At 40.7% G+C, this 25,228-nt stretch overlaps 1 protein-coding gene across 4 annotated transcripts in view; it reads right to left on the bottom strand.

Annotated features, from left to right (window-relative positions):
* The window catches only part of LOC110506316 (muscarinic acetylcholine receptor M4), a 165,275-nt gene that overhangs the window by 97,533 nt on the left and 42,514 nt on the right, over positions 1–25,228 (bottom strand). For all 4 annotated transcript variants that reach the window (XM_036963976.1, XM_021585845.2, XM_021585846.2 and 1 more), the window contains 3 exons: positions 16,564–16,674; positions 4,051–4,239; positions 1,594–1,748 (listed from right to left, as the gene is read on the bottom strand). In XM_036963976.1, the coding sequence (XP_036819871.1) occupies positions 1,594–1,748; positions 4,051–4,239; positions 16,564–16,674 (455 nt within the window). The remainder of the gene's footprint in view (positions 1–1,593; positions 1,749–4,050; positions 4,240–16,563; positions 16,675–25,228) is intronic.

Raw genomic sequence — 25,228 nt, 5'->3', positions numbered from 1 at the left:
GAAAGACAGGATCCTGAAAAAGGGGACGTTTCTTTTTTTGTTGAGTTTATATAAACTCCAGTTGTACTTTATCAAAGTCAGCTATGAACACCAGGCCTGGTTTCCCAGATGTTTCATTGTGTTCTATTGTTTCAAGTACTTGCCTTATATTACTTTAAAGTACTTTACTTCCGCTTGGTGCATTTTCCCATATTCCATCCAGTTTGCTTTATTTTTATAATATATTACACTTGATCTTGATTAAGTTCCTCTATTTCTTTTTCCTCTAACTTATTCTGACCCTCTAGGGTACAGTTTTTATTGCTATCTATCTGTACTGTTAGTGCTTCCATTTTCTTTGTTAATATGGACTCTTGACCTAAATTGCTTTTGTTTTAGAGATGAGTACTGAATTGCATGGCCTCTGAAGGCACATTTAAAAGTGTCCCATACAATGAGTGGATCGGCTGTACCTATGTTATGTCGGAAAAAGTTATAAATTCTTCTGTCCTAGTTAAAAACAAGTTATCATCCAATAAGCTTCAATTAAATTTCTAATATCCTCTCCCACATGTAAATTATGTAAGAGTAATAACATAAATGCCAATCATGTGATGATCCGAGCCAAGTTATTAACATGAAACCAAACGCTTTGAGAAAAACACCTCTTAGTTCACTTCAAATCAGAGATGGGCTTTCATGCGCCGTGTGGCAGCTTTAAAAACAAAAACAATATTCAAAATTTGTTCAATTAGATTTAGCTAATTATGGCTCTCTTCAGACCATGTAACTGTTCAGTTAGAAAACTTACTTACAACAATTTCACCACTGGCAATGTGAGAAGTTTGGAGTTAGAAGAGTTACTGGTGCTGTTTCACAGTGCTGTTGATCAACGATCATCAAGGCTGTAACAGCAGACAAGTTCCTCTGAAAGAGGTGGTCAGCCAAAGGGCCATGAGAGATCAAGGGGTCGATTAAAGACTAAATGAGATGTGCATAACCATGATTCTACTTGGGGTCGAGCCACAGAAGTTTCTCAATTACACTTGCTCACTTTGCACTGCTGGAATATAAAAGGCTAGAGCCAGCACCTGTGAAAAGTCTTTTTGTAAAGCCCATTTTCTACCCCCATCTTGTTTGGAAATAAAGATATTTGGTACCTTCAGAATCCAGTTAAAGTAGAGTCAATGCAGACTCTGCCAGCACTGGTTTGATTGCTTGGTGTTGCTAATCTGGCTGGCCATTGTGAGAGGGCTGGAGCTGCGAGGGTATTATTGAGCTACTGTGCTGCATTGAATTGTAATGTCTGTCTCACGTTCCTGCTCAGTTGGTTAGAGATAATGGGGGGGGGGGGAATCTATTGTTCTCATCGCCCCCAAATGATGGAGTTAAAGTAGCTATTTATAAAGAGTCGTACTCTTTGCCAGCCAGAAGAAGCTCATCATTTACAATCTTCTTTACCTCCAGATGTGGGAGGTTTCATTTGGTTACTGTCACCCTGAAGATGCTTACAGATTATTTGGGTCTAGGTTATTGTGATGAAAGCACAAATAAATAGCATATAATACCTTGTTGTTCCTGAAATTCCAAAGGGTTAACGTTGGCCAAACTCACCCTCATGGAAGTCTCTCCACCATGGGGCTGCTGCAGTCGTAACACTTGCGCTACCATGTGGTCTGTGTTGTGATGGAGCAGGATCCTGCGAGAGGCCAAGCCCACCATCACGTAGTGGCCCATTGGGGACAGGCTGACAGAAATGGCATTAGGACCTAGACAAAAAAGAGATGGTTAGGCTACTTTATGTTGAGCATGGATGGGTTTGGCATATAAACTTACCGTAAAGCAAATGTTGAACACCTTTTGTCATGGTTTTACTTGAGGGCCTAAAAACAGTATTTACATTCTGTCTGAAACACTCCATACTGTAAATTGCTTTATATATAATTGGGATTGCATTCTGAGTGTCTCTTTTGACTAAGCAGCTATAAATAACAGACAATATGAACCATTAAATTAAACTGTCCTGCCTTCTCTGATGCCTGCTACTGTACAAGCAGGCTAACGCAAGTCATGTTGAATTTCCTAACAAACCAGTGAAGTATTTCTTAATGAATGGTTTTAATGGTTTTGGACGACAGATGAATGTTTGTTCCCACTTGAGAAACATACGGTAAAACAACCTCTTTCATTAAAGGCAACCATTTGGAAACCGATATTATTATCCAGTTAGGAATCTGGATTATATCCAAAATGGAGAGTCCCTCTCTGTTGAATGCAGCCTGCACCTGCTAAAAATCTAAAAGGTATATTTGTGTACTTGATTAAGCTATTGCCTAGTCTTAATGACTGGTAAGTGTTTGTACTGCTCGCAAGAGTAGATTAACTGTGAATTACTGTGTTCACAGCTACTTTGGGTCCAGACCTGCTCTAAATCATTTGTTTTGAATTTATGGCTAAGCTAATTAAATAGACCTCCCACATTCCCATATCTACTTACCACCAAAAAAACTGTTGCTTAGATTAAAGCTTTAATTTGCCTTTTTCAATCTTCATGCTTAATACGCCACAATACTGCTGAAATATATATTTAAAAAACGTTTATTTGACCTTTATTTAACGAGGCAAGTCCGTTAAGAACAAATTCTTATTTACAATGACGGCCTACCCCGGCCAAACCCTAATCCGGACGACACTGGGCCAATTGTGCGCTGCCCTATGGGACTCTGGCCGGTTGTGAACCTGGTAACGAACCAGGGTCTGTAGTGACGCCTCTAGCACGGAGATGCAGTGCCTTAGACCACAACGCCACTCGGGAGCTCAAAATGGGACTTTAAAGATCTGTAAGATTGATATGACAGCACAGAACAAATATTTCGAAGCACTCCTTAAAGGGGGGGGTGGGGGGGGGGGGGGGGGGGGGGGATATTTTGGGGCTTACTACAATTATATTTCATACATGTATGGTCATGTGAAATTGTCCTATAAGACCCCATTGAGTTGTTTGGCTGTCATATTGGAAAAAGGCCTCTGGGGTTAATGTGGAAATTCTGAGATGGCCCAGTATCTACAAATCTTTTTAAAACACTTTTTTTTCTAGTTGTGTGTACAATTTGGTGCCTCTATCACCAAAGTTACAATCCAAAAACATAGCGGCCCCATTACTAGGGATGGGCACGGTTATTTGAATACTCGAAAATCCGAGCGGACGTTAGTCTTCGATTACCTGCGAGGGTGTATTCATTTACTATATATCTGATATTGCAACATACAAGGATATACCAGGACATTCAACATTTGTATAAAACAAAAGTTTCCCAGTTTTTATGAGTGAGCCCCATAAAAAAAAACTTCCGGTAGCCTAGGCTACACACTTTTCAAGCATGTAACTTACTGTCGTCAATCAAAGCAGCACTACAGTCAAAGGCTCCATGCATAGAAAGTAAAGTGGGAGATTTCTAATCCATACAAAATGGAATTACAGAATTAAATTGGCTAAATGAGAAGGGGCAGGCTACAATGATTAACCAACAGGTAGGATGTTGTTTAATATGGAGTTGTTGTAGACAAGGACGGGGATCGCAGCAAAATTGCATAAATGATCCTTGCTAGCTAGCAAGCTGGCTAATTTAACTGGCTAGTGTAGCTAGCTAGCTAGCTGGCTAATTTAACTGGCTAGTGTAGCTAGCTAGCTAGCTAGCTAGCTTCTTCAAATAGATGTGATGCAGTCGAGACAGACACTACCAGATGAGGTGATAGATTGTCTATCACAGCAACAAGTTTGTCTAATTTGTGCGAGTCGGTTTGGCTTTCTCTCTTTCTATCTCCCTCCGTGTCAGACACACCGGCCCCTGCTTTTGGGGGCCTGGCTCATGGACTATTTATGGGCCACAGTGTTACTTCAGAACAGGGGTGTCAAACTCATTCCGTGAAGGGCCTAGTGTCTACTGGTTGTTTTTTTCTTCTTTCCTTTCAATTTCAATCAAGTACAAGGGAGGAAAAAAAATCTCGCAGGCACTCCGGCCCTTCGTAGAATTAGTTTGACACACGCGCTCAACAGAGACAACGACTCGCCAAATCTCTTGGAGTAGAGCATCTCTCCCAGGTTGTGAGGCGCCAGAGAGTAGATAGCCAGGATGCCCTCGTCTGGGAAGCCCTGCTGGCTGCTGGGTATGAACACGGCCAGGAGCTGCCCGTCTGCAGAGATGTCACAGCTGGCGTCATTGTAGATCTTGCAGTTCTGCACCAGCACGTTGACCGAGGCTGCGGTGGAGGAGACAAGACAGATGTGAGCGTTGTTTCACACATCTCCCGCTGTGTACATGTCTGCTGCACATCAACTATACAAAAGAGGTCATGTTGTAAAAACAGGTGAATGTCTCCGAAGTTGGAAGGGAGAATGCAAGGAGAAGAAAAGGTTGACATTAGCATTCAATCATATTAGCATTCAACCATAAATGTTTGTTAACAATACTGGTCATATTAGTCACACTCAAGTAAGTCCTAAACTAGTTCACATTGCGTTGACATGTCATGTAAATTGGTTTAAAAAAAAGAAGAAAGAATAGTTCCCATTTCCAATAAACTTCCAGACAGCATTGCTAAGAAAACAAATGCTAATTTTAGTCTGTTCAGAAATATTTACCGAAAGTGAAGACTTGAAAAAGGCATTGAAAATGTATTTTGGTATTGATCTTAATGTTACATTCCAACACCTGGCATCATCCCTTACCGTCTCCCCAGAGGAGACAACGATCCAAAACATGATTAAGTCATTTCTCAAAGAAGGCTGAGAGCGGCGGCTATATGAACACGTAACTCTCCTCCAAGTGTTGAGATACTGTAAGGAGAAGGGAAGTAATACTGTTAATTACTATACTGACAACCTGATGAATTGATGGAAATAGGCTAAATAAAATGCATTCCATTTTTAGAGGGAAAATATCCACAAGCACATTGGCAATGTCATGCAATTTAGATTGTATCAGCCATTCAACATCAACAAGAAAAAAACAGCTTTCAAAAAAGCTAAGGGTCCCAAATAAGAGTATAAAACAGTGTTTATTTTACAAATAAAGGGTGCACTTATGGCAAGCTGTGCCAAAGCGAACAAATGGGTCACATACAGCAGGCAGTAGAGGGATATAATCAGTTAGCTGCTAGCAGACCATGCTCCAGTTCCTCTAGCTGATCATTCCCTGCCTACACCTTGGTTGAGAGAGCAGAGCTCTCCTTCCAATAACCTAGCCCAAGAATGCCTGTCATGGAACCAATACCCGTGGTCCAGTGAGGACAATTGTGATGGCTGGTGAGGGAGGGGTGGACAGCGTGCATAGTGTATGGCCCATACAAGGGGTGATAACAGCTGCTTGTGGGGAAGATTCAAGCTGGGCCATGATAATTAAGTAAAGCAGTGAAGTAGTAGCAATGTAGGGCCGGGGCCTTGGGGGCAGACCCTGTGTTTTCCTCTGTGACAGCTTTATGAGCTCAATCCATCTTGCACAGCTAAATGGACAGAGTGGGCATGCCACGCATGCCTAGTGAAGCAGCAACTTGTGTACATCCATTTGTCCTTTCACAAACAAATACACTTTGTATAGGGTACACTGTATGCAATGTATGAGTAACAGAGAGTTGAGCAGTTGTCAGTTAAAATGTTGAGAAAGTTCACTTGCCTCCAGATAACATTTGTCTACACGGTTCTAGATTTCAGTTATCTCCTGTGGCTCCATATAAATTAGAACATGTAGGCTATATTTAAAAACCACTTCAAAAACAACTGCCAAAAAATACTGCCAAAAAGCAGTACAATTCCCATGACTTAGACTGCCCAAGCATGAAATTGTTTTAGCAACAACAATATCAACAACAGCTAAATACATTAATGTAAGTGGAGTAACCATATTACTGTAGCAAGAAACCATTATTACATTTTCCCTTACTGTTAAGTAGCCTAATTAAAATTAATGGCTGGCCATTCTGACAAACAACAATCTTAAGCAACAATAATCAAAATGATTGGTGTTTGCGTAAGATGTATTTATTTGTCTCGTACACAGAATGTGGGATAAGTGGAGGATTGTCAAAATGAAAAGGGATACTTTTCATTGTCACGCAATACACCTTCACAATCAAATGCTAAACTAATACATTTATTTACGGCGAAATTAAACCTCAAAGCCTCTCAGCAACAAAATTGGCCCAGCTAGCTGCCAAACATACTGTGATTGGCATTTTAAGAGAACAATCTATACTATGCCACTGGGATGAGATGCGGCAAACATCCATTGGACGGATGGCTTTGTCTGGTGAGGGAACCGTGGCATTGTTTCACAAACTGTTCTAGGCTTAGTGAATATTATAGCTGACCTGGTTTTTCTTTTAAAGGCACTCTCTTGTGCCATATCCTGTCATCGATCAAATCGACATCGCTCGTCCGGCACGGCCATACCATTTCAAACACTCTCCTTACTTAGCTCCCAGACAGGTTTGTTTAAAATCTAATTTTCGTTGAGGACAGAGGATGCCCCTCTGCCAGCTTCCTCTTGCTCCCTCACCCTCTCTCCACATTATTTGGCAGTTTTTCGCACTACAAATTAGCTTTCCCCTTCAGCCACTCACAGGCGGGATATTCTGCCAGTAATGGCGCAAAGCTCTGACTAAGTCGGGATGAGAGGAAAGCAACTTTTGTGCCCCCACCCTTATGTTTCCTAATCCAGGACAGTTCTGGGAGGAGAAGATGGGAGCTTCCTGGCCATTCAGTTTATTTTTTTTTGAGGATGCTGGCTTGTGATCTCTATTCCGCCAGCAGGCATACAGCTGAAGTCGGAAGTTTACATACACACTCCGTTTTTCACAATTCCTGACATTTAATCCTAGTAACAATTCCCTGTCTTAGGTCAGTTAGGATCACCACTTTATTTTAGGAATTTGAAATGTCAGAATAACAGTACAGAGAATGATTTATTTCAGCTTTTATTTCTATCATCACATTCCCAGTGGGTCAGAAGTTTACATACATAAACATAAATTGTTTAACATGGGTCAAACATTTTTGGGTAGCCTTCCACAAGCTTCCCACAATAAGTTGGGTGAATTTTGGCCCATTCCTCCTGACAGAGCTGGTGTAACTGAGTCAGGTTTGTAGGCCTCCTTGCTCGCACACGCTTTTTCAGTTCTGCCCACAAATGTTCAAAGGATTGAGGTCAGGGCTTTGTGATGGCCACTCCAATACATTTTGCCAAAACTTTGGAAGTATGCTTGGGGTCATTGTCCATTTGGAAGACCCATTTGCGACCAAGCTTTAATTTCCTGACATGTTGCTCCAATACATCCACATATTTTTCCTTCCTCATGTTGTCATCTATTTTGGTAGGTGCACCAGTCCCTACTGCAGCAAAAGCATCCCCAAAACATGATGCTGCCATCCCCGTGCTTCACGATTGGGATGGTGTTTTTCGGCTTGCAAGCCTCCCCCTTTTCCTCCAACATACCGATGGTCATTATGGCTAAACAGTTCCATTTTTGTTTCATCAGACCAGAGGACATTTCTCCAAAAAGTACAATCTTAGTCCCCATTGTGCAGTTGTAAACAGTATTCTGGCTTTTTTTATGGCGGTTTTGGAGCAGTGGCTTCTTCCTTGCTGAGCGGCCTTTCAGGTTGTCGATATAGGACTCGTTTTACTGTGGATATAGATAATTTTGTATCCATTTCCTCCAGCGTCTTCACAAGGTCCTTTGCTGTTGTTCTGGGATTGATTTGCACTTTTCGCACCAAAGTACGTTCAGGAGAAAGAACGCGTCTCCTTCCTGAGCGGTATGATGGCTGCAGATGTTTGTACAGATGAACGTGGTACCTTCAGGCGTTTGGAAATTGCTCCCAAGGATGAACCAGACTTGTGGAGGTCTACAATTGTTTTTTGAGGTCTTGGCTGATTTCTTTGGATTTTCCCATGATGTCAAGCAAAGAGGCAATGAGTTTGAAGGTAGGCCTTGAAATACATCCACAGGTACACCTCCAATTGACTCAAATTATGTCAATTAGCCTATCAGAAGCTTCTAAAGCCATGACATCATTTTCTGGAATGTTCCAAGCTGTTTAAAGGCACAGTCAACTTAGTGTATGTTTTCCCCCACTGGAATTTTGATCCAGTGAGTTAGTTATAAGTGAAATAATCTGTCTGTAAACAATTGTTGGAAAAATTACTTTAGTCGACTTGCCAAAACTATAGTTTGTTAACAAGAAATTTGTGGAGTGGTTGAAAAACTAGTTTTAATGACTCCAACTTAAGTGTACGTAAACTTCCGACTTCAACTGTATATACACGGGTTGGATTTGCAAAAGACAGCAGACAATGTCTGTCGCATAACAAATACGTCTAGGCAAGCAAGGTCAAAAAGTACCAGGCAGATTTAAAGAGAAAACAACAAAAGTTATAACACTGCATGAAAAGTATGTTTGGTACCGACTTTGTGATAGAAATGGCACTGGAATAAAATACGGCACCTAAACTGTGACAGTGAAGAGACGTGCCACCTCATCCATCCGAAATGTCACTAATAGGAGAAATGAACTAAATAGGAGGATGGGCAATGTAATCCCTTCCTTGGGAGATTACTATCCAACTTCCTCCATGCCCCAACCGCTCTACAAGACATCTGAGGACACATTGGTTTTACACTTTTTGTAAGAATATGTGTGGCTAGCTTTCTATGAGTGCTATTGATGTGAATGCACTGTTCCAACAACCAATTCAATTTAGCGAGAGAAGAGAGAGTGGGGCCTTTGAAAATGTTTCACGATATCGGCACGGTTCCACACTTATGCAATCTGCTTGAAACCACCATTTACTCTCCAAGAGTGAAAATACTTGTTAGCATGTGAACTAGGTCTGTGACGATAGTAGTATTGCAATATTTTTTCAAGGGAAAAAATGAAAACACGAAGCAGACCAAACTCTTTGGTCCTTTAAAAACCTTGCTGTATGTAAAATATTGTGTCCTAATAGCTTGGAAAAATGACTCAATGACAACATTAGGGCTGTTTTCCTAAAGACGTTAAATTCGCTTAGTGTTTTTTTCCTTGCCAAGATACTATAGAGTGCTGCGATACTGGTATTGTCTCGTCAGGGTTACTGTTAGCCGGTAAATGCCGTCTTTTGGCCGATAAAATAAATTCAAAGACGATAAAGTAAATTTGTTGCTGGACGGAAGAAATAAAATAAATTTTAAAATAATGCTTTTTATTAATTGATGGAAATACTACTCGATGTGCTCCAACTTCAAAGGCAAATATACTTCATAGGTGTAACGGCAGATCTCCTCTTCGTCTGAAGAGGAGTAAGGATCGGACCAAGATGCAGCGTGGTAAGTGTCCAGTAACTTTAATCAAAGAAAGCACTGAACATTGAATACAAAAATAACAAGAGAAACGTGAAGAAACCAAAACAGTACCGTGTGGCAACAAACACTGACACGGAAACAAACACCCACAAACCAACAGTGAAACCCAGGCTACCTAAGTATGCTTCTCAATCAGAGACAACTAACGACACCTGCCTCTGATTGAGAACCATACTAGGCTGAAATGGAAACCAAACATAGAAAAACATAGACTGCCCACCCCAACTCACGCCCTGACCCTACTAAATAAAGACAAAACAGAGGAAATAAAGGTCAGAACGTGACAATAGGCTAATAAAGCCACAACCTGCTTGGAAATTAGTGTTGGGAGTGTGTATTTCTATTTTTATTTACGCAAAAAAATGTAAAGGAGAATGTAAAGGAGAATGTAAAACTAACCTGTCTCACGACGGTCTAAACCCAGCTCACGTTCCCTATTAGTGGGTGAACAATCCAACGATTGGTGAATTCTGCTTCACAATGATAGGAATAGCCGACATCGAAGGATGACATTCTCATAAGGGACTTCAGCTAAGTGTACCCAGACTGAGGTAAATTGACAAAGATTTAGTTGATTATCCCCGTTTCCAGTGTGACCACTGAGAGGGGATTCTTTCTCCAAAACAGAGTAAAGACAGCCTCAAGATCACGCCTTCTTGAGGACCAAGTAACGAGGCTGATTTGCACAAGCTGCTGCAAGGAGTAGGACAGCGTTGACTTCCCAACAGCAGCAGCTCACTTTGAGCAGGCCAAGGTCTGCCACAAACGCAGGTAAAGAGGCAAATTGTTGTGTTCGTCAGGCCCTGTCCTAGCAGTTTTGCTGCCCAAGGCAAGATCAACATATGCCGCCCCGTGTCATGAACAGTATAAAGATCTGGAATGGATTGATAGACTAGAATAATGATATGCACAACTGGTGCATTTCAGTTGAGGTTATTCAGTAGCACCTGTAAATAAAACATTGTTGCCAACTATTCACGTCAAAATACAAAGAATTACAATGTTGCCGTCACCAGACAGCGAACTGCCTATACTAGGAAACGGAGTTGTTACCAATGAGCCACGTATATCACACATAACATCAGTCAAGACCCCACGATAGCTAAAATTACAATAAAACGTTATAACATCCTCCAGTAGAACTGTAAAAAGAGTGAGATATAATTTAAGCCTTGGAAACAAGCGCTTTCGTTAATGCATGGAGCAGGACTCATTTCACTGGAGCATTGTAAAATATGATATTTCTCAATGAACGAATCAGCCTTAACGAATATAGTTTATTTACGTATCGAATTTGATTGTCCAAAATCAGTTTTATAATTTGCTCATTTTGCGTCCGCCTAGAGTGTCCTCTTTCCACTGCTGTGGTGCCGAATCGCAGTGGTTAACAATTTATACGATTTTACTGAAATACAGTTCATATGAAGAAATCAGCTAATTTAAATAAATACTTCCAAATTCTCTAAAACGATGTTGAGGTGACTTATGGTAAAGAAATGAACATTCAATTCTATGGCAACAGCTCCGATGGACGTTCCTGCAATCAGCATGCTAATTGCAGTCTCCCTATTACTTGAGACATCTGTGGCATTGTGTTTTGTGACAAAACTGCACATTTTAGAGTGGCCTTTTATTGGCCCCCAGCACAAGGTGCACCTGTGTAATGATCATGCTGTTTAATCAGCTTCTTGATATGCCACAGCTGTCAGGTGGATGGATTATCTTGGCAAAGGAGAAATGCGCTTTTTGTGTGTATGGAACATTTCTGGGATCTCTTATTTCAGCTCATGAAACATGGGACCAACACTTTACATGTTGCGTTTATATTTTTCTTCAGTGTAGTGAATCCTAACCCTAAACTTTTTCCTAACCAGCTACGACAAGTCAAATCTGACGTTAATTTGACTAAAACTGGATCCCTTCTAGCCACGACCGGCTGGCCCTGGTGTTTGTAGACAGCCATTTTTATTTTTGTTATTAGGCCTGGGTTGTATTTGAGTGGCCTAGATTGCAATTGAAAACAGCTGTGTTTTGTTATTTATTAATTCAATGTTTCATTCATGGTCCTACATGTTCATTCGCAAATTATATTAGACAAATATTATATTTTGAAGATGTATTTCATTACTGTGTAGGTGACTTGTTCTTCTAGGCCAAATGTTTTTTCTTATCTAAATAATATTTAATTATGATTTGCATCAGGGATGAAGATGCAAAGGGCAATGTTTTGCTTTTCAATAAAAAAACCTGTCATGTCGGTATAAGAACATTGTTCTACTTCATTTTATTACAACTTTACAGGCACATTTCTATTCTGTGAATTATGTGATTTGGAGCACAGTGGGTGGACGCCCTAACGCGTTTCACACCCAACGCATATGGATGTCCGGTAAATTAGAATCCTGCCGGTCACGTTGTCCAGCGCCAAATTTTCCTGACGCAAACCCTGATGTGCTTGCCTATCCATTGAACGTGAATGACCCCTGCTGCTGCAGATGTACTAGTGGACTGGTCAAAACAGCAGAGACCGCAAAGAAAGTGGGATTCATAATAAGACGTCACAATAAATGAGGATGACCTAGGAGAGCCTGTAAGTTGTTCCATCACTGCTAATGTAGAGAACCAATAGCCTACCGAAGTGCTTTTTTAAACCATATTATTGTTTGCCCTAGAAGATAAAGATACAGGATAATGACTCAATTAAGCAGCAACACACAGACGTTCAACTTAACTAACATCCCACACTGTTATGTAATTGCACAACTTTTTCTTTGCAATATGTCTCGCTGAATATGTGCATTAGCATATCAGCCAGTCTGCATTTGGCAAGAACTACGAGATCAAGATGGGGAGAGCCATATGCAGTGACTGTGATTGTATTTCAGACCCTCTGCTTTTAATCATTGCTGAGAAGCTCCACACACACACACACCGGTTAACGCATCTCTTCCTCTTTCCCAAACAGCTGTTACAGTTCATTGTTAAAGGCACCACCCACATCAATTATATATGAGCAGCATTCCGAAGAGGGCCCATAGCCCAGTCTGTCTGTGGAGCTTAGTGGAGAGCCATACACACCACATTGAGTTCACAACTTACTCTCACAGAGGAGGAACAGGGAATATCTGCTGTACTAGCATTCTGAAATGAAGTTCTTATCAGGAGGCAAAGTTATCATTATTGCTTTTAAATTATTTACATTCATTCCGGTGATTTACCTAGTCTTTTTTCCATAATATAAGCGTTGAGCTTTTGTTACAAATGCATAGGTCAGATTAATTCAATATTGTTTTAATTTGACATGTTCTAACTCTTGACTTCAGTTCAGGGCATCCCTGTTTGAATTCTATAACACATCAGTATTAAAAATAACTTTTCAGATTAGATGTCAATAGCATATTGCCCTATAAGCTCATTATAGGGCTCATGGCCCTGGGTTTGAACTCCTCCCTATGTAACTGGATCCTGGACTTCCTGACAGGCTGCCCCGAGGTTGTGATGGTAGGCAACATTACATACTTGTCACGGATTTTCAACACGGGTGCCCCACAAGGGTGCGTCCTCTGTCCCCTCCTGTATTCCCTGTATACCCAAGACTGGGTGGCCACACACAGTTCCAACTCCATCATCAAGTTCCCTGACAGTAATAGGCCTGATTTACAACAATGACGTGACAGCTTACAGGGAGGAGGTAGGTACTCTGACGACGTTGTTCCCATGCTTGACATGCCCCCAACCTCATCAATGGGGCCACTGTGGAGACGGTCAGTAACTTCACATTTCTCGGCGTACACATCTCAGAGAAACTGAAATGGTCTAACCAAAAGGACACCGTGGTGAAGGCACGACAGCGACTCTTCAACCCATGCATGTGTAGAAATTCGGTCTGTCCCTGAGGGCCCTCACAGGGTTCTACAAGAGCACCATCGAGAGCATACTGTAGGGCTGAATCACAGCCTGGAATGGCAACTCCACTGCCGCGGACCGCAAGGCTCTTCAGAGGGTGATACGTGCAGCCGAACACACCATTGGATGCACACTGCTTGCCCTACAGACAATCTTCAACACCAGATTTCACAGGAAGGCCAAGAAGATCATCAAGGACCCCAGCCACGCCCTGCTCTCCCTGCTTCAATCCCTCAGACAACACAGAAGAGTCATGGCAAAAACTGGGAGACTGGCGAATAGTTTCTACCATCAGGCTGCAGAATAGTCAGCTACCTGCTCCCCCCTCACGCCTGCTTGTCCCCCTATGGATATCCCACCCACACTTCCCCTATGGACATGTCTAAAATCACATTGCTGGGAGTGGGTGAGTCACATCTCACCAATCGGAGGTATATTGTTGGGCAAAAAAATAAAAAAATAAGGGCAGGGTCCCCCAACTGGCAGCTCGCGGGTGATATATATGGTCCCCCAAGTTTTTGAGCAAAAATAAATATACTTTATTTTTCCTTTTTTTGGACATAAGACCGTAAAAACACCAGCAAATCAGCTGCAAGTGATTTTAATTTAGAAAGTCTGTTCCAAAGTATTCCCACACATAAGAGATACAGTGCCTTCAGAAAATGTTCACACCTTGACATTTTCCACATTTTGTTGTGTTAGAGCCTGAATTTAAAATGAATTAAATTGCATTTCTTTGTCACTAGCCTTCACATAAAACCCCATAATATCAAAGTGGAATTATGTTTTTCAAAATTTTTACAAATGAAAAATGAAAAGCTGAATTGTCTTGAGTCAATAAGTATTCAACCCTTTGTTATGGCAAGCCCAAAATGAATTCAGAAGTAAACGTTTGCAAAGACACTGTGTACAATAATAGATATTAACGTTATTTTTTAACGATTACCTCATCTCTGTACCCCACACATACAATTATCTGTAAGGCCCCTCAGTCGAGCAGTGAATTTCAAATACAGATTCAACCACAAAGACAAGTGAGGTTTTCCAATGCCTCGCAATCTATTGGTAGATTAAAAAAATACAAAATAATAATATATATCCCTTTGAGCATGGTTAAGTTATTAATTACACCTTTGGATGGTGTATCAATACAACCAGTCAATATAAAGATACAGGTGTTCTTCCTAACTCAGTTGCCAGAGAGGAAACGTTTAACGGCTGTAATAGGAGAAAAGTGAGGATGGATCAACAACATTGTACTCCACAATTGTGTACTCCACAATACTAACCTAATTGACAGAGCAAAAAGGAGGAAGCATGTAAATAACACAAATACTCCAAAACATGCATCCTGTTTGCAAGAAGGCACTAAAGTAATACTGTAAAAATGTGGCAAAGCAATTCACTTTTTGTCCAGAATACTAAGTGTTATGTTTGGGGCAAATCCAATACAACACATTACCAAGTACCACTTTCCATATTTTCAATCATAGTGTTGGCTGCATCATGTTATGGGTATGCTTGACATCGTTAAGGACTGGGGAGTTTTTCAGGATAAAACATAAATGGAAGGGAGTTAAGCACAGGCAATATCCTAGAGGAGAACCTGCTTCAGTCTGCTTTCCACCAGGCACTGGAAGATGAATTCACCATTCAGAAGGACAATAACCGAAAACACAAGGCAAAATCTACATTGGAGTTGCTTAAGAAGAAGAACATGTTCCTGAGTGGCCTAGTTATAGTTCTGACTTAAATCTACTTGAAAACCTATGGCAAGAATTGAAAATGGCTGGTAGACAATGATCAAAAACCAATCTGACAGAGCTTGAAGATTTGGAAAATAATAAAAATGGGCAAATGTTCCACAATCCAGGTGTGGAAAGCTCTTAGAGATTTACCCAGAAAGACTCACAGCTGTAATCGCCACCAAAGGTGTTTCTACAAAGTACTGACTCAGTGCTGTGAATGCTTATGTAAATTAGATATTTATGTACTTCATTTTCAATACATTAGCAAACATTTCTAAAAACATGTTTTCACTTTGTCATTACGGGGTATTGTGTGATAATTAAAAAATATATATTGATTTTGAATTCGAGCTGTAACAACAACATTTGGAATAAGTGAAGGGGTATGAATAATTTCTAAAGGCACTATATATGTGATCGTGTAAGCAAGGTTTGAAAATGATTATTATTTAGTCAAATATCATATCTGTTTGGGCTTCTTGCGGTCAACAAATTATTTGCAGTCTACAAATTATGTTCCACCACACTAACGATCCGCTCAAGAAAAAAATCATCCCGTGGATGAATTTAGTTGATGAAGCCTGGTCTAGGGAACAACATAGGCTTCAGCTTCCTGTATTCTGGGATAAGTTTCCTGTTTCTTCGATTCTTATTTGATTCCCCCCCCCCCCCCCCCCCCCCAAAATTAACAATCTTTTAACATTGCCCAAGTTTGGACAATTAGCATGGGGACCAAACACTCAAGTTACAGACCTTTGGTACGTACAGAGGTGAATTAGAAGTGAAATCCTCTATAAAAGTCATGGCTTAGTTTGAGGATAATGTTCTTTCCCAATGTCTATTGTAGATAAGGGGTATAATGATACACTGAACCGCTAGGAGTACACTACAGTAACTGCCGCTGGCTTCGGCAAAAAAAAAAAACTTAAAATAGACACTGTTACGTAACATATTACAACCTTTAAAATAATAGCTTGTCAACAAAACCCTCAAACACGGAATGTTAAAGAAAACGAAACCCAGAAAAGGTGCTTGATTGGGCACTGAATGCATTAGAGCAGAATAACTCAGTGGGTTTTATATTTAGAGGTGGTGTTCTGAGCAGAGGGCCTCTGCTCTCTGTCTTTGACCGGATGTCAGGAATAACCTGGCCTGAAGCAGAGTAATAACCAGACCATGACACTATGTGAGCCTGATGATAAACAGAGCCACTGAATCTCCCATACCCTTAAGTATGGGACAAAAGTAGAATGCACTCAGCATGGTCCTGCGGGGATAGTACTGTGAAATGAAACAGACCATTAAGACCAGTGGCGGGCAAGATGGACAGAGAGAGAAAGCATTACAAGAATAGCAGTCAGTGCTGGGCTTGGATCTGGATCTGGAGGATCTGGAGGATCTGGATCTGAAGGAATGAAAGATGGAAAGAAAGGCAGGGCATATCTTTATGAGTAGGCCTAAGTTTCTTGTTCCACCCCAACAAATCGCCATCCCAACCAATCGACAACTTCAACAATGTTAGTCCACTCACAGTTGCTGATTTCAGGTAGGTTGTACTTGGTGAAGTCCCACCACTGGAGGCGGTAGGTAGTGTTGGCGATGTTACTGGCCACAGCTGACTGACCGTCACCAATAACCGCACCTAGGAGAAGAAAACAGAGAAACAAAAAAAATATGCACAAATCACTTGTCATGACTGTCCTGTGAGGATCCAAATAGGTCAGGGCAGCTTGGCAATGAATGACCTCAACCAGACCCTCTCTCACCCACAGAGGGGGGGAGGAGGGAACTGGTGGGGGTTTGACAGTTCACACCCTGTTGTAAATCAAGGAGAGAGAACATTCCTCTCCAAATTCACACAGGAATGTTCCTTTGTCTACACAGACAGTTTCCTACTAATACATTCAAAAGTGAATACTGGAACAATATTTCTAACATAGAATGTGGGGAATGGTCAGAGACGATCTAAAGAATAATAATGTCATATGGGTTGTTATTTTGTGATGTCATAAAAAAATGTTAGAAAGGAAATACTGTAACTTGAAATCTCCATCATCTACGTTGTGTATGAAATATGGAATATGATGAAAGTATTTTTGTTAAGATATGGATTTGATTTTAGGAGCCAGCAGGGGATCATTTTTTTCTATAAACTTTGCACAGTAAGTAGCCACAGCCAGTGAGGTCAAAGAACATGTCAGCCGGACGGAACCGTCCCTTTCGACCAGAGAGTATAAAAGGATTGGAAAAGAAATGAACATTTAGACCAGAATTAACATTTAGACCAGAAAGGTGTCGAGCTGCAGCTCACGTTCAAAGTGGTTGGAACTCTGAAATCTAAAAATGAGGTAGAGACGATAATGTCACCTCCCGGACAATGACAGCGGATCAGCTGTCCAAAGTAAAGTATCTAGAAAAGCAAATTTAAGTGGGACCATTCTACTACTTTTCAAAGCGTCGTATTCTACTACACTCATCAACCTCGAGAACCATTGACACAGCTGGCTAGCCTATCTTCAAATAAGCAGCTTTAGGAGCGAATGGAAGGGGAATCAACTCTGTAGTTCTGTTCAGGACTACACGACGGACTAAGACATTTACACGTAAATACATTCATGATTTCTTACTCCAAACAGGCGGCGGTTCGTCTGCAAAGTGCATGATTACTGTGAGAGTAGTTCTAAATGTACCAAAGTATTATGTCTCTGTCCCTCTCTCTCTTGCCCTCTCCATGTCAATCTGTTAATGACTTTTTTCTAATGTACTAAGTGTGTATGTTTATCCTGTGTTATCATTTAGTTAGCTAGTAAATAAATAATTAAACCAATTTGTGTAGTACTGAATCATAAGTAATGCTGAGGCTACGACTGTTCAGAATGATGATACGATACAAGGTTATGATTAATATGTTAACTGTTTTACGGATGCGATAGGTAAAGTCCTTTAGAGTTATATTCGGGGGTTGGTAACTCTTTAAACAACCGCTCTCGTGGTGCCCCAAATTCCTAATGAGTTAATTGGTACATGATTAATTTAAATCAGGTAACAATGAAACATAGTTAGTTGATTAGATCAATAACAATCATCAGATTAATGCAAGTAAAGCCACGACACACTTAATTTCTATAATAAATATATTAGCTTATGGGAAAAAAAAGTGTTTTCTATTTTACAGTTTTGGAATTCTGTCAAGTCTTTGTTGAGCTGTCATCCAACAATAGGGAAAACCGCAGTGGTCCAGTACCAGGGCTTTTCCTGTCCGCTCAGTCATTATTCTCAGTAAACAACATACTATGGACCAGAAGTGGAAATGCTACTGGTCGAGTAAAAAAAAAAAAGTTTATGTTGACGCTTGCTCATGAACAAACCAGTGGTTTCTATTTCCTGGAGTGTTATGTTAATAGGATGCCCATTAACGTGGCTAATGGAATCCTGACCAGGTGCACATATGTCAGTGTAGGACTAATGGCAAATCAAAAGGGTATTGGTGAAAAACTATAGTGCACTAAACAATTTAATAACCATCAAAGGTAGATACTGGTGTCTGTATGCTGTTATACCAAAAAGAGCAATCTAGAACATATATTATTCATAAGAATGTCTAAACCTACTAGGCAAAGAACTGCTCTAAAATTCTGTAAAATGTTTGAAAAGAAATGCATTAATACTGCAATATCGCCAATTGCAAGGTCCTAATGAATAATGAGGTATAGGCCTAAATCATAAATGAATTTACTGGTTCTGATTTGATGTCAGAACAAACATCCAACAGTCAGTACATAGTAAATGTCTGTAATAACTGCACCAGAGGCATAAACATCAATAGTAACTGCCCATCAGCTACAGTAAATGCCCCAAGTAATTACATACACTTGACACATTTTCTGTCTGTGACAGTATGTGTGAATGTCACTCCGGGAGTCTAGGACACTTACAAACAGCAACCGCAATTATTTCACAGTTAATTTGAAATGGAGGCCTCAGGCTTGTGAGACAAAAACAAGTTGTTGTACTGACTTGACTGCAAAATAAACTAATGATAAAGACAAGAGACAATGGCTTTCTATACTGAGTGTTTCATCTACTTTCAAGGTGTTTAAAAAGCAAAGTAGATTAAAAACCGATCGAGTTTGCCATAATTAGCTATGCTTACATGACACAATTTTATCAAAAATGACAGAAACTGCAGTGTGAGGATTAAGTGCTTAATGTTTTTATCTGCTGCACCATGGTAACGGGCTAAACCTATTTCAATGCTGCACTTTTCCTTCTTACAGGAATACAACAAGTCTGCTGATCCTCTTTGTAATGTGGCAACCTTCGATCGGTTAGCTTAAATGTTACATTTTGTACTTACACACAGTTGCAACTTGCCTCTACGGTATGTGGTCAACATTGCAGCTATACAGAACTACGATGGACTTTTACATTTTAAAAAACCTTTATTTAACTAACTAAGAACATATTCTAATTTTCAATGACAGCCTAGGAACAGTGGGTTAACTGCCGTGTTCAGGGGCAGAACGACAGGTTTTTTTTTTTTACCTCGTCAGCTCAGGGATTCAAACTTGCAACCTTTCAGTTACTAGTCCAACGCTCTAACCACTAGGCTACCTGCCGCAACTTTACACATGGTACGCTGTCTGCCCTCTGCTCTTAGTTAAGTCATTAAGAGAACATTTATCCTTTTTTTTCTCCCAAGATCACTGGTGTTGGAGCAAATTACATGTTGAGGAACTCTTGACAAGTGTTGCATTCATTTCTGACAGACCCATCATGACTCATGTCAGAGGAGGGGGGGGGGGGGGGGCTTAGACTCATGTAGGCTTAGTACATAGTCAGCTGCATATGAAAATGACTTTTAAATGAAAAACCTACCCATTAAATTTGATTATGTTTAATCTGGGAAGTTATCTGCCCTTATGCTCTATTCCCTCCCATTTCGTTTTGTGTAAAAGAAAATCGAATTAGCCATCATCTTACAGTATTTCCATGCATCATTGCCTGCAATGCCCAAAAACCTCATGGCAGAGGTTCAGGAAAATAAATAGAGTGAATGACCTATTCTCTGAGGAAGAGGGGAGCTATAACTAAAGATCTGTAGTGCACTGGCTACTCTTGACTGATTGAAACAGAGTTGGAAGGTCAGTAGATCTTTAAAGAGTGGATTTCACAAGTACTAGGCCATTACACCGGAAATGCAAAGTATATGTTTTATGAGAAATGGAACATTTGAAAGCAGACACCGCTCAATAAGCTAAAACATTTCTAATAATTTCATGGTTTAGAAATGTTGGATGATGATTCATCTTTGGAAAATCACGCTTGTCAGAATCATATGTGGCAAACAAACGACAGAATCTAGACTAGCACCATAGTTAGCCAGTCAATGACTAAGAGCAGTTGAAGCCCAGGCTGTTATTTGAAAAGCCTCAACCATTTTCACACCCTCATCGAATCAAGTTAGGGATTACTAGGGAATCAAACCGGAGAGTGAGAAGGATTAGAGAGTTGAATTGGATAGAAAGGAAGTGTTTGGGACAGTGTGGGAAGAAGAGTAGCAAGAAGTATGCCTGGAGATGTTATAAGGTATGGGGACAAGGGAGAAAAATAAGGGAGTTGGCAAACAAGGGACAGAGAGAGCATAAGTGATAGTATTTGATGCATATTACTCATAGGCTGCATTTTACTTCCCCCTGGTCTCTCAGATTAAAATTGGTCAAGGAGGGGTCAGAGGAGCCACAGGTTCTAACCCCATGGCCACACAGACTACACCACTGTCACATGGCACCATGGTGGGTTATAATAGAACCACATGGTGGGTTTGGAGATTGACCACAACTCACGGACTTACTGCGCTCATACATAAAAAGAGAGTGGACTGATAGAGCTACAGTATATTTATTTACACCAGTGGGAGAAGACGCATGTTACAGTCATACTGTAATACACAGAGGAGCAGCCAATACGAGGACCAAGCGCCCGGGGTCATGTTGCGTTATGCAAATGCAATCACTGGCCTTCTAGGAGTCTCTGTAAAATTCAGAGAAAAACGACTACATGAACGCATATTCGAAAACACACACATTTTATTCCGCTCTATTAGGAGACTAAGATCGAACTAGACAGAATAAGGACAGTCATTTTCCAACATCACTTAGACATTCCTCTGCTGGGGTTGTTTGCACTTTAAAAAGGAGAGGGAGTCACAAGTCTCAGAGAAAGACCCTTGTTGCTTTTTCCCCCACAGCCATTTGTATACCAGTTCAATGGCTGCTACTGCTGGTATTTGGTTCACATAGGGAGGTCTGAAACATCTGAATAATGGCCCCTTCCTGGCCACTCATATCCCCACATGGGTTGACCTCCCATAAACCAGATAACCTCTACTGCACATCTTGTTCTGTACATAAAATTGACATTCCTCCAGCAAGCTCGCTTGCTCGGTGCTTATGGCTTTCTGTGTCAGGATACGGCTAGTGGTGTCTGTTTATGGCTGAGCTACAAATGTACAGTAGTGGCTTCAAGCTACCCAGTGTGAGTGCATCTGATCAACAGAAGGCAGAGAAATGGGATGCAGCTCTTACAATACATATGAAAATAAACTAAATCACAGCGGGTACACTAACAGATGAAAAACATGATGCAGTGCTGCAGCAGTATGGAAGCATGTAAAGTGGAGCTATAGAGTTTAGTGTGTGACAACTGCCCAATAGCAGCATAGGGAGTAATCACCCATCTTATCAAAGTTATGTGAAATCACAGCAGATTTGGTTGCTGTGGTTACATCAACAGTGCATTGAGGCATGACTGATGAAACGTAGAGAGGAGAAAACAAACATACAAGGCAGTGGTAATGGCCAAGATGATTTGTTGAAACTAAAATAATTCAATGTTTAAGGCTGATATCTGGATTAAAAAAAATCAAAATAAAACCGGGGAATATTTATGACAGCCCTAATACAAGAGCAATGCTAATCTCATTTGCCACACTATGAAATAATGCAAGGAATGCAACAAGAGGGGGCATTATAGAAATGAAATCAGACTGACAATCAGTCTGTGTTCTGACAGTTTAAACTGTTTACATTTTGCCAGTAGAAAGTCAATCCCTTCTGACTTCAACCGTATACCTTCAGGTCTGCCACAACTGGCAGAATCCGAAAGGAAGCGATGTCAAAACTAGCCCCATGTGGTTTGGATCTGATGAGTATTGCAAAGTGTGTGCATGATTGAGTCAGTGTTTGAGAACATCTCTAAAAGAGAAGCTCCATTTTAAACTATTAGGTCTATACCCATTTTTTTTTATGCTCTGAAAGTCCATAGAGGCTGTAACTGGCCTGGCCAAAGGGTTGTGCTTTCGGGCTCGTCCAAGTACACATTTTGAAGGTACCATAAACAGCAGAACGATGAATGAATTATGCAGAGGCCATAACAACTGGACAGGGAAGAACTTTTTGGCAGATGAGGTGTAGCTTTTAGAGTCCAGTGTCCAACTACTGCTTGAGCGTTCTTAAATGTAAAGTTTTGACTGAGCCAGCATTACTTGCGCTTTGCAAATCAACAAACCATTAATGTACTAGGAAAAAACGGATAATCTGCCACTCAGCGTACTGCCAGTGTGCTTTACTCAAACGTGGAAGTGAGCCTAAAGCACAGTGATTACCAACGCCTTCCTTAAACCCACTTTTTAATTTCCAAGAGCAGAGGAGATGGAGTCTCTGTAGAGTGAATTTTTCAAAAGGCTATTGTGTGTATGGTTACTTTATCTCTGAACAATAACTTAATATAATAGACACACTCTATTCTAACCACCGGGCCTCTGACGACGCTTAGCACTTACTTACTTCATAAAAAAACACTTAATGGAGTAAGTAGGTAGGTTTTTATCGTTTGGTGATGAGAAAGCTGCTGTCAGCTGTCCGACACAGCTCTCAGGAAAGTATTACAAAATCCAAATGCATATCCTTTGGGACTTTCCAGGCAAGATTTTAAAGAGCCCATAACAGAATGGAGCACTGGTGTGTTCCTGCCATAGACTCAGCTCATCCTGAATTATCCCCATAAACGTCCCTCCTCCATAAGACCTAGGAGGGAGGAGAAAGATCTTCAAGTAATGGCCACCATTACTGGCTCCACAGCCACAGGTCAACACTACCCCCTAGCTGGGCCTAGACAACATACACAATACACTATAGACTCTAAAGCAAGGGTATTCAACCGGAGGTCCAGAGACCCACAGGCACTGCAGAAGGTTCGAGAAATATATAGTCGGAAGTTTACATACACCTTAGCCAAATACATTTAAACTCAGTTTTTCCACAATTCATCCTAGTAAAAAGTCCCCGTCTTAGGTCAGTTAGGATCACCACTTTATTTTAAGAATGTGAAATGTCAGAATAATAGTAGAGAGAATGATTTATTTCAGCTTTGATGTTTTTCATCACATTCCCAGTGGGTCAGAAGTTTACATACACTCAATTAGTATTTGATAGCATTGCCTTTAAACTGTTTAACTTGGGTCAAACATTCCGGGGTAGCCTTCCACAAGCTTCCCCCAATAATTTCGGTGAATTTTGGCCCACTCCTCCTGACAGAGCTGATGTAACTGAGTCAGGTTTGTAGGCCTCCTTGCTCACACATGCTTTTTCAGTTCTGCCCACAAATTTTCTACATGATTGAGGTCAGGGCTTTCTGATGGCCACTCCAATACCTTGACTTTGTTGCCCTTAAGCCATTTTGCCACAACTTTGGAAGTATGCTTGGGGTCATTGTCCATTTCGAAGACCCATTTGCGACCAAGCTTTAACTTCCTGACTGATGTCTTGAGATGTTGCTTCAACATATCCCCATAATTTCCCACCCCATGATGCCATCTATTTTGTGAAGTGCACCAGTCCCTCCTGCAACAAAGCACCCCCACAGCATGATGCTGCCACCCCCGTGCTTCGTGGTTGGGATGGGGTTCTTAGGCTTGCAAGCCTCCCCCTTTGTCCTCCAAACATAACAATGGTCATTATGGCCAAACAGTTCTATTTTTGTTTTATCATACCAAAGGACATTTCTCCAAAAAGTACAACCTTTGTCCCCATATGCAGTTGCAAACTGTAGTCTGGATTTGTTATGGCGGTTTTGCTTCCAAGGATGAGCCAGACTTGTGGAGGTCTACAATTTTATTTCTGAGGTCTTGGCTGATTTCTTTTGATTTTCCCATGATGTCAAGCAAAGACGTAATGAGTTTGAAGGTAGGCCTTGAAATACATCCACAGGTACATCTCCAATTGACTCAAATTATGTCAATTAGCCTATCAGAAGCTTCTAAAGCCATTACATAATTTTCTAGAATTTTCCAAGCTGTTTAAAGGAACAGTCAACTTAGTGTTTGTAAACTGCTGACCCACTGGATTTGTGATGAAGTGAATTGTAAGTGAAATAATCTGTCTGTAAACAATTGTTGGAAACATTACTTGTGTCATGCACAAAGTAGATGTCCTAACCGACTTGCCAAAACTATAGTTTGTTAACAAGAAATTTGTGGAGTGGTTGAAAAACGAGTTTAAGTGACTGCAACCTCAGTGTATGTAAACTTCCGACTTCAACTGTATATTTAAAAATAATAAAACATTGATATAAAAATACATGTTTTTATGAATATTGCTAGCAACAGAATAAACACATTTTTAATTATATACCTACAGTAGAAAAGAGGAGAATATCATTTCTAATGATGTCAACTTTATTTCAACTCCTAATATTGAGCAAATTACACTCACTTGAGCTAATTACACTCACTGGAGTATCTGACATAGGCTTTGAAAAAGCACCCGCGAGTACCAGTCGCGGCAAGTGCCACTGGCTGCTGGTAAGCTTTCTTGACTGCTGCTATTTATGAAAATGTGTTTGGAGTTACATTTCTATCTAATAGGCTATGTTAGAGTTTACACTTCCTCCTCCATTTATAATGTGGGGAGGTCAAAATAAAAAACAATGTACCAAATCTATGAACTAAATATGTTTGATTACTGGCCTCCCGAGTGCCGCAGAGGTCTAAGGCACTGCATCACAGTGCTAGAGGCGTTACTACAGACCCGGGTTCATTCTAAGGCTGTGCCACAACCGGCTGTGGCAAAGCCCGGGACAGTGCACAATTGGCCCAGCGTCGTCCAGGTTAGGGGAGGGTTTGACCAGGGGGGCTT

The sequence above is a fragment of the Oncorhynchus mykiss genome, chromosome 26, assembly GCF_013265735.2.
Source record: "Oncorhynchus mykiss isolate Arlee chromosome 26, USDA_OmykA_1.1, whole genome shotgun sequence".
Lineage (NCBI taxonomy): Eukaryota > Metazoa > Chordata > Actinopteri > Salmoniformes > Salmonidae > Oncorhynchus > Oncorhynchus mykiss.
This window is presented reverse-complemented; position numbering and strand designations above follow the sequence as displayed.